The following is a 19,529-nucleotide window of genomic DNA, read 5'->3' on the forward strand; positions in this document are numbered from 1 at the left end:
ATTATGATCCTTTCCATAGCTTTGCAGACCAAGCTAGTCTGGCTTATGGGGCGATAGTTTCCAGGATCCATTGAGGCACCACCTTTATGGAGAGGGACCACTGTTGCTGTACACCACTCTTTGGGCACATATCTTGTAGTAAGGCTGAGATTGAACAGTAGTTTTATGTTTGGGTTTAGCTCTTCTTGGAGTTCATGTAGGACGCAGCCCGGGACACCGTCTGGTCCCATTGATGCTGTGTTTTTTGCTTTGGAGAGGGCAGCTCTTACCTGATCGTCTGAGATGTCAGGGGGGCAGCACTCTGCTGGGATAGATATTTGCCCTTTTGGTGGGGAGGGGGGGAAGAAGTTTGCACTGAACCTGTCAGCTAGGATGTTGGCAATGTCTGTGGGTTTGGTGTATTTTTTGTCATTTTGGACTAATTCTGAGCATATCTGGGAATTACCACCCAGGTTCCTAACATAACTAAAGAAAGCCTTGTGATTATCCTTAGTGTCCTGTGTAATTTTTCTCTCGAAGCTGGCCTTAGACAATTTTATGTGTGTCCGTGGTTTTTTGCTAATACTGATCAATGATGCCTTCCCTTTTTGGGATTTTGCTCTATCATTTAGTAGCTTCCTCCTTCTATTGTATAGTTTGTTTATGGCTGAGGTCCACCAGACAGGACGTCTGCCTTTGGAGGATTGGGTCTTGGTTTTATTTGGGATCGCATGATCCATGCATTCCTGATGGTGTTCATAGAATGCGTTTATAAAGGATTCTGCGGTGGGCCGTATTTTCCACAGGCCCGGGGGCTTTGAAGGATTCCACCTCAGTTTTGAGGAGTGTGAAATTTGCTTTAGAGAAGTTTTTCACTGTGGTTTTCTGGGCAGGGGGTGGGGTTGGGATGTGAATATCCAGTGAGATTAGTTTATGGTCTGATCTTACCAGTGAGGGATACACTTCTGGTCTGGAGCATAGAGTCCCCATGTTGGTGATGATCAGGCCCAGTATGTTTTCCCCTCTTGTGGGAGTGGTAACAAGTTGTTCCATAGCATTTGAGTTTATAAATTCTAGGAACCTTTGGGCTAGGGTGTTGGAGCTAGAGTAATGCTCCCAGTCTATGTTTGAGTAGTTGAAGTCGCCCAATATAATGGTGTTTGGAGAGACCTTCATATTTTCCAGTGTTCTCAGGAAGGCCGAGTGGGGTTCCTGGGTTTGGGAGGGTGGTCTGTAGCAGGCTATAAACTGGAAGGCAGTTTTACCCACTGTTAGTTGCACATGGATAGTCTCTGATGCTTCGTGCTTTGCCACCAACCTGGAGGTGTGGGTATCTTTGATGAATATCGATACTCCCACTCCTTTTGTGGTTTGGTACAAGTTTTGCAGCCGAAAAGCATGGTATGAGGTATAACCTGGTAGTGCTGGGTGCTCTCGGGAGCCCTGAACCAGGTTTCTGTTACTGCACAGATATCGATGTTCTCCATGCTAAGGAGAGATTCGAGTGCGTGCATCTTGAGGTTTAGACTTCTGGCATTGAGTAGCATTACTCTTAGTTTCTTATCCCTTGTGATACCTATGGAGGTGGGTTTGTCTTTTGAGCCTTGCCTAAAAAAGGCACCATGGGGGTAGCAAGAGCCTTTGCCAATATCCGAAAGCCCAGGGGAGACAGGTGCAAGCCGTCCCTAGCGAAGCATCGTGGCTTGTCGAGCATATCATCCCAAGCTGACAGGCATTGGATCCCCTTTGAATGACACCAGTACTTAAGCCAATTGTTGAAATTGATCATCTTGTCTTCATATTGTGGCATCATTCTTGGTGAGGGTAAGATGCTACTCAAGGTCAGGGTCATACCGGCCTGGGCTACATGCTCAGAGAGCTCCTCTATGTCTCTTTCATGTAGTCCAGGGAGGTACGCCTCAGGTCATTCACACCAGCATGGACAATGACTGAGTCATATTTGTACTTGCCTTTGAGTGACCTGAGTGCTTGTGTTATGTGGCGGATCCTAGCGCCCGACAGGCTGCTCACCGTGACCCTCTCCTTGTTCAGCCTGGTGAGCGGGACGTCAGTGTGCCTGACGATAGAGTCACCTATTACAAGTGTATCAGGTGTGTTGTTTAGTCTTAAGGGCTGTGACTGTTCGGCGCACTGGCTTTGTGAGATATGTGTTGCACGTGTTTTGTTTTGGGGTAGCGGCTGCTTGGGTGTCTGCTTTGGAGGTCAGACTGGATGCCTCTGCATACTCTTAATGCTGTTACACATGCTTTATATATTTGCTTGCTAAACAAAATCACTCACTGTCTTACAGTCTTGAATTACTGAAATGCCACCATCAACTGTACCATTCAGAAATGCTTTGTATCCTATTAATTACCATTTTAGACAGTTCCCACACATTTCCAGTATTTCACACTGTTAAAAAACATTGTTTTCTAAAATGGTACTGTCAGCTATTACATCACTGTTGTTCATTGTACAAATGTTTTCGTTTCCTGAACTGTTCCAGAATAGGTTCAGTCTTAATCAGACCACTACCCAGGTTTACAAACTCAGTAAATAAAATATATAAACAGGTAAATAAAAACATAAATAAAATGTGTACATATATTTGTTAACATCAGTCAGCAAACCAAGTATGAGACTACAATAAGCTAGCAACAACAAACTATATCACGAGATAAGTACATAGATATGTAAGTTATGTGCTGCACTTTATGCAAGTCTTACCTTTACTGTACAGGTTATTTCTTGCCCTGACCAAATCTGTATCATCAGGTCCAACTCCAAGGATTCTCATGGCGGTATAGTTCAGAGTTGTACCAAACACTGTAGACTTATCTTCAATGTGGCTGGCATAAACAGAAAGCAAACAAAAGTACAGCTTTGTGAGGTACTCAACAGTGGATTAAAGGGAAAGGAAAGATAATTACATTTTTGAACAATTTTGTGAGGTACTCAAGGAAAAGTCAATCTTTAAGAAACACTTACAGCAGTAAAACACTCACTGTTTCTACCAGGTTACCATCAAGACCTTCTTTAATGCACAGTATACTCCAGTTACTTCAGTATTAGCTTGAGCTCTCCATATAAAAGTGTTGTTATAACACAAAAGCTTTAATTCTTCCAGAAAGATACACCAGCAGTATACCAACAATCGAGCTCTGTTATTCAACATACACATAATTCTGGGTTGGTCAAAAAGTATGACTAATGCAGATAAATGAAGAAAGGGTTTGTTTACCCCTGCAAATGTCTCAGTTTCCATCTTCATATGTGGTAACCTGTTATATTATGCTTGTTTGAGGAAGATTCTTAGAGCAAATATATACCAAAGTGAAAAACCAAATAGCAGATTATCCCTGACATAAAAGGTAGGGTGCTGGATGTCATGACAGAACACATCATGGGATTGCCTTTCCAAAATCAGCCTTAGTCCTGGACATAGTACTCATTACAGTGCATTTTGTGAATGTGTGAACATAACTCAAGTTGCAGCTTTGCATATGTCCCAAGGAGATTAGTTGTAAAGACAGCTAAACTACTAAACATTTCAGTGAAATGAACTTCGATGACACCTGTCATGTTTTTGCCCTAAGAACCATAACAGAACCAGTACAGAATGCCAAAATTGTATATGCTTTTATTATTTTTTTAATTCATTTATTCATTTTTAATGACTGTTCTCCATGTATCCAAAGCAAATAACTGATCAGAGTTTGTAATGTACTGCAACCTGACTTGCCTACTAAAAGAGTACAAGTCTTTCCCTTGTATTCTCTTCTTATTAAAAAAAATAGCAGTTCAGCTAACTGGTTCAAAGTCATGGCACAGAGGTACAGCCAAAAGTTTCCATTTTATCCCCACAGTTTCATAATGTAGCCCATACCTCACCTCAGCACTAAAAATGTAGACATTTCTCAAAATGGTGAAATACTCATATTTAACTTAATGCACTTTCACATTTTGCTCCTTACCATCACAAATTAAGTAATTTTCAATTTACAAAAGAAACTGCCCCATATGTCTCAAGTTTGTGTAACGTAACACAAATCCAAACAAAAACACAAGAAATGTGGAGTTACTGAATTCTTTGCATGAACCTTTAATACCACAGGTTAAGAGCTTTCAGCCAAAAACTTTGGCCTTCTTCAGAAAAAACAACTCAATGAATGCAACCCTCTTATATAAAATGGTTAGAAATCTTAACCAATCACATCTCAATTCCAATTTAATAAATTACAAAAAACATTTACCTAAAACTATTCACTTAAAAAATTCACATAAACAATTCAAATAAAAAGGGGGGGGGGGGCAATCACATAACAACATATTACTTAAATAAAATGTTAACATAAAACATTTAAAATGTACATTCTATTTGCATTTGTTATAATATGCCTTTCTTTTTAGGACTGCTTTGTAATTAACTCCATTGTTCAAACCTGGTACCCTACATGCATCCAACAAAATCTGCCATTTAAATTCCCTATAATCAAGTTCCCCATCTCTGTCTCCATTAAAATCCTGGGGAACATGATCAATAAGCCCAAAGCAAAATTTAACTCCATTCTTGTCACCTGCACATGTAAGGGTGTGATTTAAAGGGCATTATCCAAGTTATTCTTTCTGATGGCATAATAATGTTTGTATATTCTATTTTTAATTGCTTGTTGGTCTTTCCAATATAGAAAGAAGAACAGACTGAACATTTAGCCATGTATACCATGTAGGTGGATTTACAACTGAAGTTGCCAGGAACCTTCCATTCTCTTCTTTGGTTGAAACTTCAAAATATGCCCCTTCTGAAATGTATTTGCAAGAATTGCAACTTTTACAGTTAAAAGTACCTCCACTTTTACTAACCCACTTGTTTATATCCACCTTCCAACATATCCTTAAAATTCTTAACTCTTTTGTTTACAAACAGGGGTGATTCTCCTGCACCTGCCCTTAAGTCACTGTTAGATGCTAAAATTTTCCAATTATTGGATATAATGTCCTTAATTTCTTTATTATCTATGGTGAACATAAGCAACGTAGAAGTAACCCAATCTTGATCACCTTGAGTGTTACCTCTTGAAGCCTCCTTGTTACAATTAATGTTCAAACCTCACTGACTTTTTCAGGGGGATACCCTCTGTTTTTAAACCTACACTGTAGCTCTTCCACTAAAGAATCTAACATTGTTTCATCACTTGTGAGCCTATTTAATCTAACTAGCTGCCCTTTAATGATGTTATACTTCACATAAGTGGGATGCATACTAGAGTAATGCAGCAAACCATTACTAACTACATTTTTATAACTGATAACTGAGCCCAAAACATCCTTTCCTTCTTCTTTCAAAACTTCTATATCTAGAGAAGATAGGTGACAAGAATGGAGTTAAATTTTGCTTTGGGGTTATTGATCATGGTCCCTAGAATTTAAAGGAGACACAGATGGGAAACTTGATTATAGGGAATTTAAATGGCAGATTTTGTTGGATGCATGTAGGGTACCAGGTTTGAACAATAGAGTTAATTACAAAGCAGTCCTAAAAAGAAAGGCATATTATAACAAATGCAAATAGAATGTACGTTTTAAATGTTTTACGTTAACATTTTATTTAAGTAATATGTTGTTATGTGATTGCCCACTCCCCCCCCCTTTTTTACTTGAATTGTTTATTTGAATTTTTTAAGTGAATGGTTTTAGGTAAATGAAGAAGGCCAATGTTTTGGGCTGAAAGCGTTTAACCTGTGGTATTAAAGGTTCATGCAAAGGATTCAGTGACTCCACTTTTTCTTGTGTTTTTGTTTTAACTTTCAATTTAATCTACTTTTCTTATGTATTATCCATACAATTATGTCAAAAGAATTACTTTAGATAGCCACATACATTAATTGTCATTTGTATGCATTAATATTTCTGACAAATTATTAGAAAAAATATAATGCACATACAGTCTTATTAAAGTGAACATGTAAACTACTTTGGTCCCAAAGAAAACTTGTAACTTCATTGTCACTCTGTCCAAATGGAAAACTGTTCAAGGAGATATGCAATTTAAAAGTTCAGCAATTCTTGCATGAAAATAGCAATAGTGTCTCCAAGACAGAAACTTTATAACATTATGAGTTATAGTTTTAGTAGGCAAAGTCAAATTCTTAATAAAAGATAAAGTCTATATTAATAAAACATGCGTGAAACACCTTTAAAATATCTTTGGCAAAGAAAATGTAGAAACCACTTCCATTCAGTCACCATCTTCCTTCACAGTGCAGAGACTGTGTTCACTACATCCAGCCCTGATGCTGATATTATAGGAATTCTGCCCCAACTCTTTCAAATTTTCACTGAGAACTTTGTTACTGTGTAGTAGACTGTCGTCACTACATCATATCCTGACTCAGACACTGCAGATGCTCTGCCACAAGCCCAACTTCCAAAGGTTTTCACTGAGAACTTTGTCAGTGTGCAATGTAATCAAGTAACAACCTTGCTATGTATCAACTTTAAGTAGTCAAATGCATTCATAGAAAGTGCTAAAAAGTGACTGTGATATTCTCTCCCAAAGGAGGAGTCCTTCCATTCTAAGGACCACTTACTAAGCCACTGTCCCTTCCTTTGACCAGTAGGTTACACTGTATATGTCAGTAACTTACTCTCCCTAGCTTTCTGATTTGTGCATTCAGTAAATGAAAGGAAACCTTTACTACTTTTTGCTTCCCTGTTGACTGCTTTGCACTGGCTATAAAAATGACTGCTCTCTGTAATAACTGACCTGAGGGTGAGAGGGTTATTGTAGTAGAATGTATTGCTAAATCTTCCCTCAGTTTGGTCTCCACTTCCACCAAGTCAACTTCCTTCACAGTACAGGTATGCGTCATGTGTTAGGGAGTCAGTATAATGATACAGACAGTTTTCTTACCAAAAAATTGCTAGAAAAAAAAAGTAAAAAAAAAGTAAAAAAGTAATTAAAGGCACTTAGCTGAGAGTATCTGCTAACGCGACTCATTTTCAGAGTGGCAAACAAGATCTGAGGTAACGGAGAGAGGGGCATTGTGGGTAGAACTTTAGCTTGACAGTTTTTGGCTGGCACGAGCTGTATAATGGCCAAGTCGGTTCTGAGAGGTCAGAACTGAACCCTTCTGTTAAGAATGATTGAAGACTGATGACATCAGATTATTTGTTGTAAGACTACGTAGAATAATAAAAAGATATTTGTAGTGTATTATATCTGTATGGATTTCATTCATGTTGAATAAGCTTTATGTTTGTTGAGCCTGTGCCCTTTAACAACTATGTATGTAATGTTATTCAGTGGTATTTTGGTATAACATTCTTTTGACATACTAGTTAATCCAGTGAATGTTTACTAAATGATGGTTTTATACTTTGCTTATCACTGTAGTGCTACGTTATGATAATTTACTCTATACAGCTCTACGCATTGTATCACTACAACTTTCTATTAGTATATCTCTTGCTAAAACTACTTGGACCTTACATTCATAAACATTCTTACCATCTCTCTGCTCTTACAATACCCCATATTCTCTTGTTCTGATCATACTGTGAAATGTCCTCCATCTCTAGGAATAAGTATTAACTTTACTGGCTCAATCTATTATTACACTTTACTAGAGTTTTTCTCTTTACTTTCCTTTCAGAGCCTGTGGTCACTACATCCAATCCTTTCCACAATACTGCAGGAAATCTGCCACAAGGCCCATCTCCCAAAAGTTTTCATTGAGAACTTTGTCATTGTGCAGTATAAAAATGAAAAAACAAAAACAGCTTAATAGGCAAAACCCAGAACTTATTTAATAGTCAGAAAATAAAAACAAGTATCCACTTAACACTTTTGTCTCTAACCTTGAGACTTCTTCAGACAGAATACATTTAGCATCCCCAAGCATTTATTAATACCTAGTCGTGATTAAAATAGTTTAGTGCTTTAACCTTTTGTGTTTCAGGCAAGCAATTTTCTCTGTTGTTTAATCCTGGTGGATAAAAAGAAGTTATGCCTTACCATAACGTTCTATCTGTGTTGTCGATCTTCACTAATCCTTGACTTTGGGCTCGATTCCAAGCCTCAGAACTGACCTGGTCATTATTCCAGCTCGCGCCTCCCAAAAACTCTAGAGCCAAGCTCTACCCACAGTGCTCCTCACTAAATTACCTCAGATTGAGTTTGCAAACTATAGTAACAGACAAGAAATAACAGATACGACACTATATCTGTGTCCCTGTTATGAAGTCAGTCTTTGGGAATATTCGATCCACCAAGAGTTCTAATGGCAGAGGGAAGGAGGGTGGGAATGTCAAGGATTAGTGAAGATCGACAACACAGATGGAATGTTATTGTAAGACATAACTTCTTTATCTGATGTTGTCAATCTTCACATAATCCTTGACTGTGGCACAGAGTCCCTAGCCACCTGAATCTTGGGAAGTCTCATGGAAGAATATTCCTGAGCACCATCGAGTTGAATGAGGCACATCCGCTAGAGACCTGGTCCAGTTTGTAATGAGTAATAAAGGTATGAGGAGATGCCCATATTGCTGCAGCATGAATATTATCTAAAGAAGAGAGCAATGCTGACAACAGAACTTTAAACTTGCCCACGAGTACGTGAATTCAGATGGAGGTTAATACAGTAAATACAGACACTACCTCACATGAGCGAGAGGTTATATCTGACAGAAATATAACTGCTAATCAGGTAGTTAGGCACAGGGAGTTTGCACAAGGTCCATCTGCTACGAGTATGAATACTAATTTTGCGACAGTATCAAACTTTTCACAAGGACGTTTTTTATTGAACAATTTGCTTCCCATAAGAGGGAGATCAAGAAGCTGGGTGAAAATGGGGTGGATACATCGTCAATCCAGCATAGAGGAACCTGTAAGGACAGGCAAAAAGGTGAGACAAGCCTAGTCTTTAATATTTCCACACGTGTTAACTGATGGGCAACTACAGCTTTTGAACAAAGAGCTGAGTTTTATACCAGCACAGAAAGCTGATTTAACTGATATTCTACAAGACCTTAGAATGTTCGGCAGAAATCTTACGTTAAAGACTATGTTTAAGGGTAATATGAGTGAGCAAGATGTTTTTTAAAAACCTAGCACTTTTATTCCACCTGCGCACTCAGGTATAGACACATTCATGGAAGTATGTGAAAGACAACTAACGTGAGAAATTTAAACATGAAGTAAAATCTACCTTCCTCAGCATGACGCCAGATGATTATGTAGCCTTACAGGAACTGAAGAATTTGTCTTCACTAGAAATACGGCCTGCCGACAAAGGAGGTGGTATTGTTCTTCTAGATAGTGATATGTATTACAAGAATATGATGCTTCTATTGAGTGATGCTGACACTTATACTGCTCTATCAGCTAATGTAGTTAAGGGCATTATAGATAGAACAGAATTTTTGATTTTTGATTTTCTGACTAGCCACATGATTAATGAACCTATTTTTGAATACTTTAAGGTGGAACATCCAGTGATACCTATTGTATATGGACTGCCCAAAATCCATAAAAGTGAGACAAATCCTCCCATGCGTCCAATAGTATCAAGTAGAGGTTGGGCCACTGAGCCACTGTCCATTTTTGTAGAAAAACATTTACACCCGATTCTTGAACAATGTGAGACTGTGTTAATGGACACTAAGACTTTCTTGATAGAACTGAGTGACCAACTTGAATCTATTGATACTAAATGTTATTTTGTGAATTTAGATATAGAATCACTTTTCACCAGGATCCCTAATTCTTGGGGCATTGAGAACATTACAGATTTATTGTTAAGTAAGGGCGTGAGCTATGACAGAGTTAGATTGTTGTGCGTCCTACTTGAGATTATACTCGAGAATAATGTGTTTATTTTCCATCAGAAACATTACTTACAGAAGATTGGCATTTCAATGGGCACAGCTTGTGCCAATAGTTATGCCAATTTATCGCTAGTTCAATGGGAGGCAGAGTATATTCTCTCTAACAATGTTTTCTGTACCTCGATAGTTTGGTATAAACGTTTTGTAGATGACATTTTTTTATTATGGAATGACACCGAGGAACGTTTGCATGGGTTCTTGAGATATATAAATACTTTGAATACCTTTCTTAGGTTTACACATAACTACTCCCTGACTAATATTGAGTTCCTAGATGTAAGAGTGGCTAGAGATGACATCTGTTTCGGCTTCAACAACATTATATAGGAAACCAGTAAGGAAGAACAATCTCCTACACAACAAGAGCATGCATCCGAAACACACTAAACGGAATGTATTAAAAGGGCAGATTTACTGCATTATGCATTTATATAACCACGATGAACAATTGAGAGCTGCCTTGGGCACGTTGAAACAAGAATTTATAGACAGAGGCTATAAAGAGCATGACATTGATTTTGAGATCAGAGAAGCATGGAAACATAGGCAAGATAGGTATGCACCTTACAACACCAAGAGAGATATTGAGCCTCGATCAGATAATGGCGGAACACTAGTTCCCCTTGAGTCACATATGAGGGATGACATAGTTAGAATGCCTCTTACTTTCTCCAGCAATACTCAAGTGGATTGTGACGTCATCAAGAATAATTGGGATATTTTATCCACCACAAGAGAATTAGATGGATTGATAGGTAATACAGCTCAATTTTCCTTCTGAAATAATACATCCTTGAAAAGACACATGCTATAAGGCTAATGACACCCAGGGAACTACTACATCTGAGAAACTAGGGACATATAGCTGCAGGAGGTGCACAGCCTGTACCCATATTCACAGAGGCGCAGTCTTTGTACACCCCATGTTAGGTTTTCACATTAGTTGTAACTTCTACGCTGATTGTACAATGAAGAATGTTGTTTACTTTTGTTATTGCACAGAATGTTACTCTTTTTACATAGGTAAAACTAATCGCCTATTTAAGGAAAGGGTCCTAGAACATCTCAGATACAAGAAATTGTAAAGAGAGTAATGACTTAGCCATGCATGTTAAAAAGGAAGGTGTCAGTCATAAGTTTAAGTTTCTAGTTTTAGAGATTGTTAAGATGAGTATGAGAGGAGGTGATGCTAGAAATAGAACCGAGAAGGCTGAGCAGAGGTGGATACTGCTGCTTAATGCTGACAGACCTCCTGGTTTGAATAGTAGGATGTTGCTTAAACCCGCCCTCAAATCAAGGAGTTTGAAACATTGAACATATAATATTTTAAATATAAAACAATTTTTTGTTATTCTTTATAAGTATAATGCATGTGCCTATTAATTTTTGACTTGTAGGTTGATCATATATGTGTGTATATATATTTCCTAGATGTATATATGTATATAGATATTTTTTATAAGCATTTTCACAAATATGTACTTACCCTTTTAAGTTTTTCAAGTGTTAATTAGCATTTCAGTGATTGGACAGTTTGGATTGCATCACAAATATAAAATGGGTATGTCTGATTTTATATGTAGTCTGATGAAGCAACTGTTATTGGTTGTGAAAGCGCTTACTTCTCTGCTATCGAAGATTAAAGTTTTTATGCAATTGTACTGCCGTGTATGACCAGCGTGTTTTTACGTTCACATATCCTGCTTCAATATGGTTATTTCATCTGGAGTTTGTTTTTTTGCCTTTTCAATTCCATTATCTAAAGAAGCTCTTGCATGATAAAATGCAGCTGCTGCCACAGCTCTCACTGAATGTGTTTTACAGGTTCTGGTGGGTGGAGTCCCTTTCTGCTGCAAACTACGGTGATACAGTCCTTATGCCATTTTGCCAGGGTAACTTTAGATACTGGACTGCCTAAAGACACTGAAGAAAAGGCAATAAATAGTTGATTGGATTTTCTAATATCCTTTGTTCTGTGAAGATAGAAACATAATTGTCTGTGTACATCTAGTAAGTGTAGACAGTACTCCCCTTTGTTGGAAAAACTGGGAAAAAAGACTGGGAGATGTAAAGCCTGATTGATATTTGACACCCAAACAATCTTTGGTAAAAAGGAAGGATTTGACCAGAGGGAGACCCTGTCTTTATGAAATATCACATGGGGGGGGTGCAAAACAAGGCTTGAATTTCTGATATTCTCCTGGCAGAAGTCATAGCTATTAAAAATACGGTTTTCTAGGACAAGAATTTTAAGTCACAATTTGATGAAGGTTCATAAGGGGGAGAAATAAGAGAACATGGTACCAAATTCAAATCCCATGAGGCAGAGGGTTCTTTATATGGAGGTCTGAGCATTAGGATTCCTTTCAAAAAGGCTTTACAAACTTTATGTGACATAAGTGATGAGCCATTGAAACCAATATGGAAGTTAGATATCTCAGCAAGATGCACCCGAATTGTTAAGGCTGAAGAGCCAGAATCATAGAGAAGGCTAACAAGTCTCAAACTTTGTCAACAGATGCTGAATATGGGTGAAGATTACAGTCTAGTGACCACTTAGTTAACCTTAGCTACTCCTTATGGTACAATTTCCTAGTTGAAGGTTTGTGGTGGGCTAGAATGATGTGTTGAACTGGGAAGGTGAGGGAAGGATGCCTGGTTATAATGGGAAATGCAGAAGCCATGCAGTGAGCTTGAGATGCTGTAGATTCAGATGAACCAGTCCCTCTGGTTAGGACAATAGGTCTGGAGTTGGATCCAGAATCTATGGTTTCCGAAGCAGAAGAGGCCACAGGAAGGGAAACCAGACTTGTCAAGGCCAGAATAGAGCAATGAGGATTATTCTGTTCTTTGACTTGTTGACTTTCTTTAGAAACTAACATATTAGTGGAATCAGAGGAAAGATGTACAGTAGACTGGGGAGCCAATTGTGAAGGAAAGCATCTCTGGATGACTCCCCAGGGGGAGGGGGGAATTACAGCAAAGTAACTTCTGCACTTGTTGTTCACAGGGGACGCAAACAGGTCGCCGTAAGGTTGGCCCCAGTGGTGGAATATCTTGTCCACCACCACTGGATTGGGAGAACAATCATGATGCATGAGGATGGTTCTGCTCAGTTTGTCTGCAATCTCGTTGGATCTCCATGGAATGTGCGTTGCCATTAGCAAGTGGTTGGAGGAACTCACCCATTGCCAAACTCTGAGAGCTTCCCGACAAAAGAGGATAAGATCCGGTTCCCTCTTGTTTGTTGAGATACTAGACTGCCAACATATTGTCTGTTTGAATTGCAATCTTCCCAAGGGGAGGGTATCTTAAAATGCCTGCAACACTAAGAGCACCACCCTCATCTCTAGAAGGTTGATATGCAAGTTGACCTCGAGCTGGGACCAAGGGCTTTGGACTGTCTTTCCCAGATAATGCCCCCCTACCTTATCTGAGAAGTGTCTGTGGTTACTATGGCTTGGGGTTGAGGAGGGACAAAGGGATGGCCCAATAATATTTTGTTGGAGTGAAGCCACCATCTTAGGTCTTCCTTGCAATGACTGGTGGTCAAAATGAGATGGGACATTGGTTGATTCAATAAGGATCATTGGGAGGCCAGAAGCCATTGAAGAATTCACATGTGATATCTACCAGAGGAACTAGAGTGATAGAAGCTGCCATTGACCCTAGAGCCTGTAGAATGAGTCTTGCTGATACTTTCTTGCTTCGAATGATCTGGATCATTTGTGATCTGATCCTGTGGAGTCTTTCTAGGGGGAAGTGATGCAAAGCCGGTGACTGTGTCAGGCATAGCTCCAATGAACTCCAGGTGCCGTGATGGCTCTAGTTGGGAGTTTTCATAGTTTATAGTAATTCCTAAGATGGAACAAAAGAGAAGAGCCTTTAGGAGTTAATGCCTGGTGGCTGGTGGGAGCGGTAAGGAGACAGTCGTCTAGATATGGAAACATACAGAATCCTAGCAGTCTGAGATTGGCTGCTACCCCTGCCATACATTTGGTGAACGCCCTGGGGGCTGTGGTGAGACCAAAGGGCAGTGCCCTGAACTGATAATGACTGGCTCCCAGCTGGAAGCACAAAAACCTTTTGGACCACTTGTCCACTTTTATATGGTAATAAACATCCTGAAGATCTATTGAGCACATCTAATCATCTTTTTCTAAGAAAATGAAGAATAGACTGTACCAAGGCCATCCAGTATTTGGTTTGTTGAACTGATTTGTTCAGCTGAATGTCCAAAATTGGTCTCCAGTCCCCTGTTTTTTGTGGCACTAAAAAGAATCTTGAGTAAATTCTGGATCTTCTCTGGTCTGGTGGAACTGCCTAGATGACGCTTTTGTCAAGCAGTTTTTGAATTTCTAAGACTGCTGCCTCCCTGTGACTGGGTGGAATGTCCAGGATTCTTGTTGGTCTTTTTGGTTCTTCTGAAAGGGGGATGTTGTAACCACCTATGGTAATAATCCTCTGCACCCATTTGTCCATCGTTACTTCTAGTCAGGCAGATTGGTGCAGGGATAATCATCTCCCGACTGCCTCCAGAGGAAGGCAATCAGACCTCCTTTCAGGAGTACTGAAAGGAATTGCCAGAGAAGGAGTTTCTGGAACCCTGATTCTGCAAGCCATTTCTGCCTCTTGAACAGTGCCTTTCATTTCCCTCTCTGTCCTGGGGAAAGTCAGCGCCAAATGAGTCCTGGAAATGTCCTTGGATCCTTTTGAACTATAGCGTACCACTTCTCTAGTTCCTGGAATAAGACCGCTGAGGAATAGAAAAGCATACACCCATGGCAGAAAGGATCTTCCAATATTTCTCACATATGGCTAGAGTCTCTTTAACTTTGGGGCCAAAAAGGGATGAGCTATCAAATGGAGCATTGACGAAAGAAGACTTAAATGGCTCAGTGAAATCACATAAGCGCATCCAGGCATGTCTCCTGATGGTGATGCCTGAACCCACTGCTCTTGTCATTCCTTCAGCAGCATGAACAATTAGCCTCATGGACGAATTGGAGATTAATTCTAGGGTGGCGAGCAGAGAAGCAACTTTGTCTTGAACTCCTTCAGCTACTACTACTGAAACAGTGGCTGAAAGCTCCTTAATGAGATCTCTTTGAAGCCTGGTAAAATGTGCCATATAGTTCAAGGACCTGAGAGTGAAGGCCAATGAAGCGTATATGCACTTACCAAATATATCCATCATCCTAGACTCTTTGTTAGAAGACTGATAATAGGATTTTCATCAGCAAGCTCCTTTTTAGTGGCTGCCGCTACCACCATGGCATCTACAGGAATACCTTTGGCCCAGTGTTGCTCATCTTTTGGGGCAGAGAGAATATGGTCAGGTCTCTTAGGGATCAGCTCGATACAGTCAGGCATCTTCCAAGCCCACTAAGCAATCAGCTTAATAGGATCATCAATAGGTGGAGAGATCCAAGAGGTACAGAGCTGGGCATGAAAAGCCTCTAGTTATACCAATTCTTCTGAGGAAGGTTGGAGGGTGGTCCAGCCATCCCTCTGTTTAAGGATTTTTAGGATGTCCCAGAAGGAAACATCTTCAGGGGGTGACTTAGGGGAGCCTTCCCCTTCACTGAAATCAACATCTTCAGGGGAGTCCAAGTGCTTCCTCTTGCACTTTTTCCTCAAAGGTAACTCTTCGGTGGAATGCTCCAGAGAGGTTTCAGAGGATGAAATAACCTGACAGGTTTGGTCCTGAGTCTTTTGTGCCCTGTGTTTCAGGGCAGAGATTGGCGGAAGCTACAGTCGAGGGGATGGACATGATGTTTGATCTGACAGGGAAGGCATACACTGTTTGGCTGTAATGGACAAGGCCCTCTCCATAGCCTGAAAGACAGATCCCCCCGTAGAGGGCTGGAAGCCCGGAACCAAAACAGACTCCTTCAGAACCATGGTCCCATCCCACACAAAGGAGGCCACCCCCAATATAGAAGCCGGGGCCAAGCTTACATATGTCAATGCACTAATGGGTATGGAAGGCTCAGAAAGTATCGAAGTCGAACCCTGCCCCCTGGAATTGACAACAAATTCCCAACTCCAGGAGGTCTCTGGTTCCAAGGAACCAGTAGAACTCAGGGTAACTATCTGGGTTGGAGAAAGAGCTCTGGCTGACACCAAAACAGTCGAAGCCAGAAAGGTTGCCACCAGGTGCTCTGAAATCTCAGCTGGAGTCGAAGGAGGAATATGTCTCGGGGTAGAAGAAGGCAATGTTCCAAAGTTAACAAGGATAGGAACTGTGGATGGAGGTAATCCCCTCACCATCAGGAGCAAGTCCACCAGTCTCATAATATCCGACTCTGACAGACTCTTGGTGGACCAAATAGAGAAGGCTGATGTAGACCCTGGTGGCCATCTGTCCAAAAAAGGACTGGGAGGATGGTCCGCAAATGGATCTATCAAGGAGGAGTAGGTTGTACGAGGTAAAACTATTACCTGAGGGTCCTTCTTTACCAAGTGGTCTGTTAGTACTGAAGGGAGAACTGTCTGCACCAATACTGGCACTGAAGAGGTCGGTGCCGACAGCACTGAGGGATGAGAATCTTGGCCCACCGGCGTCAAGGAAGATGTCGGCACCAGGGGAGACTTAGCCATTTTAGAAGGCGGTTCTGTGGGAGTTCTTGGAACTGAGTGACTCTGCTTTTTAGGTTTAGAAGAAGAAGATGACAATCTGGAGGAACTGGCTTCTGTCTTCAGACCAGATAGTTCCTCTTCAAATTCAGGTTTAAGAAGGACTTTCGATATCAACTTGTTTTTGTACTCTATCAGGGTTCTGCAACTGAACCCATGACAAATCGTTCAGTCTTCCTATAGATGGACCACATCAAGGCAATACACACACACACACACGCACACACACACACACACACACACACACACACACACACACACACACACACACACACACACACACACAGCGTGTCCATCTGAATTAGACATCTTTCTCTCACACTTCTGGCACCTCTTAAAGCCAGAGGTACCCTTAGAGGGTTTGTTGGCCATAATGTAAAACTAAGGCCACCTTATACACAGATACAGTGGATATAAAAAGTGTACAGTCCCCTGTTAAAATGCCAGTTTTTTGTGATATATAAATAAATTTTGACCACAATAAATCATTTCAAAACTTTTCCCACCTTTAATGTGACCTATAACCTGTACAATTCAATTGAAAAACAAATAAATCTGTCAGGGGATAAAAACAAAACAAAAAACAAAAAAAAAAAAACATACAATAAGCTGGTTGCATAAGTGTGCACACCCTTAAACTAATACTTTGTTGAAGCACCTTTTGATTATCTCTAGCCACTAATCCAATAATACCATGTTTCTTTTCAAAATAATACCTATAACCTTACATCCCTTACTGCATACCTCCTTAATGTGTTTTTCTTCTTACAACCTTATTATTATATTTTTTTTATGTATATAGTTATGTATAATTCCATGGAGTACATTATTTTTTCTTATCCATAGTACTCATGACATTGTTTTGCTAAGTATTACTGTAAACTTGTTTCTACTTGTATGTCTGTTTGGGGCTTTTCCCCTCAGGTCTCCATTGAAAAAGGGTAAATTCTTACCCAGCTGGACCAACCCGGTTAACAAATGCGAACTAAATAAATAAATAAATAATTTTTGCTCCACCTATCCCAATAAACATCAAGACAATTCTCTTTCACACACTATAACTCCACTGAGCTCAACCCCCAACCCCAGTAATCTAACGTTTGCCACCATAAATATTAAAAAAATAAGACATAAAACTTCTGAACTATAACCTTGGATTACCCAACACAAGCCTAATATTCTCACTACAAATGAAACTTGGCTTAAACGCAACATGAACTATTCTGAAATTATACCACTCTGGTTATACTATCATCCATAATGACTGTACAAAGAGAAAAGGTGGCACCATTGCTTTAATATTCCTCAAAACTACCATATTTCCCCCTACAACAAACCAATACCAAAATTCATCTCAGCAGAACTTTTTATTACTTTTCTGAAAATAAGCAAAGGATATGTACTTACCATAATGACAGATCAATGTTGTCTGAGTTTTGTCCGGTTCAACCCGTGGGGTGTCAGATCTGATCTCAGCACTAGTTTTGAAGCTTCTATTGTTCCAGGGCTCTGACTCCTCCCCTACCCATAATTTCCTGTATTCCACCCTAATACCTCAGATGGAGTCTGTTCCAGTCTAAAACAACTAATTAAAAGCACTGTAATATGATAATGGTTGCACTAAGGTAAAGATAGGGAGAGAAGGCAACAATCAGAACCGGACGAGTCACAAACAGGGAGTTGAGTAACAACCACCTGGTCACCACAAAGTCACATATATGTCAATTTGGAAAGAGGGAAGGATGGAGGAAGGTTGAACTGTACGAAAACTGGACAACGTAGATCTACCATTATGGTAAGCACACAACTTTCATATTCAATGTTGTCTATTTTTATCTGATTCAACACATGGGGCAGATTCCCAAGCTGTTTATCTGGGCGGTATTCAAGGAATGACATTCCTGAAGATGGTGGAACCAAAAGAATAATGTGATCTAGATTGCACATCCAGTTTATAATGAGAAACAAAAAGGTATGGACTGTGGACAAAGTCACTGCAGCACAAATGTCATCAATGGGGAGCCCTCTAGAAAAGGCTGTTAAAGTAGATATTGCTCTAGTTGAATAAGCTTTAAGTTCAGATTGTATTTCCAAGTTCTTTTTGTTACAGACAAAGGAAATGCATTATGACAACCATCTTGAAAGGGTAACTTTAGCAACAGCTTTACCTAATTTTGGCTTTGAGTAGGCAATAAACAACTGATCAGATTTCTTGAAATGTTTAGTTCTAAGAATGTAGAACCTGATTTGACGATGAATGTCTAACATATGTAAAATGTAGACTTATCTCTTTGAGAATCTGGGAAAAATACTGATCAATTTACCGACTAATTTAAATTAGCTTCAGATGCCACCTTAGGAGGAAAAGGGATGTAAGTACTCAAGGAAATCCTGTCCTTGTAGAAAACCAGACAGGGAAGTTTGCATGAAAGTACCTGTGATTACAAAATCCACCTAGCTGACATAACTCCCAACATTAAATTTGATTTCCAAGTCAGAAACTTTAGATCTACTATGGCCGCAGGTTCAGAAGGGGGTTGAGTTAGAGCCTGAAGCATAATGGTAATGTCCTATGGGGGAAACGGGTCTGTGATGGGAGATAGTGAAAGAAAAGTTAATCTGAAAAAAGTTTTAGAGAGCTTTAAGGAAGCTATGGAAGTGTCATTATGGCTGGTGTGGAAGTTCGAGACTGCTGCCATTTCAACTTTTATAGTGCAATAATTGGAATCTTTATCAGAAAATTGAGATAAAAATTCCAAGATAGATGGAAAATGCACTAAGAAAGGGTCTAATCTTTTGGAAACTGCCAAAATAAGGAACCTCTTCCTTTTCCTATGGTATACCTTTTTTGTGGCTGGCTTCTGAGAGGCCGGTATAATCTTGACAACTTTAGTGCGGAGCCTGGCTTCTCTGGCTATGCTCACAACTGGAGAAATCATGTGGTTAGTTTCATGCACATCTGATCTGGCAGATGCAATCCAGATGAGTGAGTGAGAAGATCTAGATAATGATGA

At 39.8% G+C, this 19,529-nt stretch overlaps 1 protein-coding gene across 1 annotated transcript in view; it reads right to left on the reverse strand.

Annotated features, from left to right (window-relative positions):
- Positions 1-19,529, reverse strand: part of LOC122803758 (lanosterol synthase-like) — a 792,945-nt gene that overhangs the window by 551,333 nt on the left and 222,083 nt on the right. The window contains exon 5 of the mRNA XM_044073448.1: positions 2,710-2,831. Within this exon, the coding sequence (XP_043929383.1) occupies positions 2,710-2,831 (122 nt within the window). The remainder of the gene's footprint in view (positions 1-2,709; positions 2,832-19,529) is intronic.

Source organism: Protopterus annectens, chromosome 6.part0, assembly GCF_019279795.1.
Source record: "Protopterus annectens isolate FY-2018-M chromosome 6.part0, PAN1.0, whole genome shotgun sequence".
Classification (NCBI taxonomy): Eukaryota; Metazoa; Chordata; order Ceratodontiformes; family Protopteridae; genus Protopterus; species Protopterus annectens.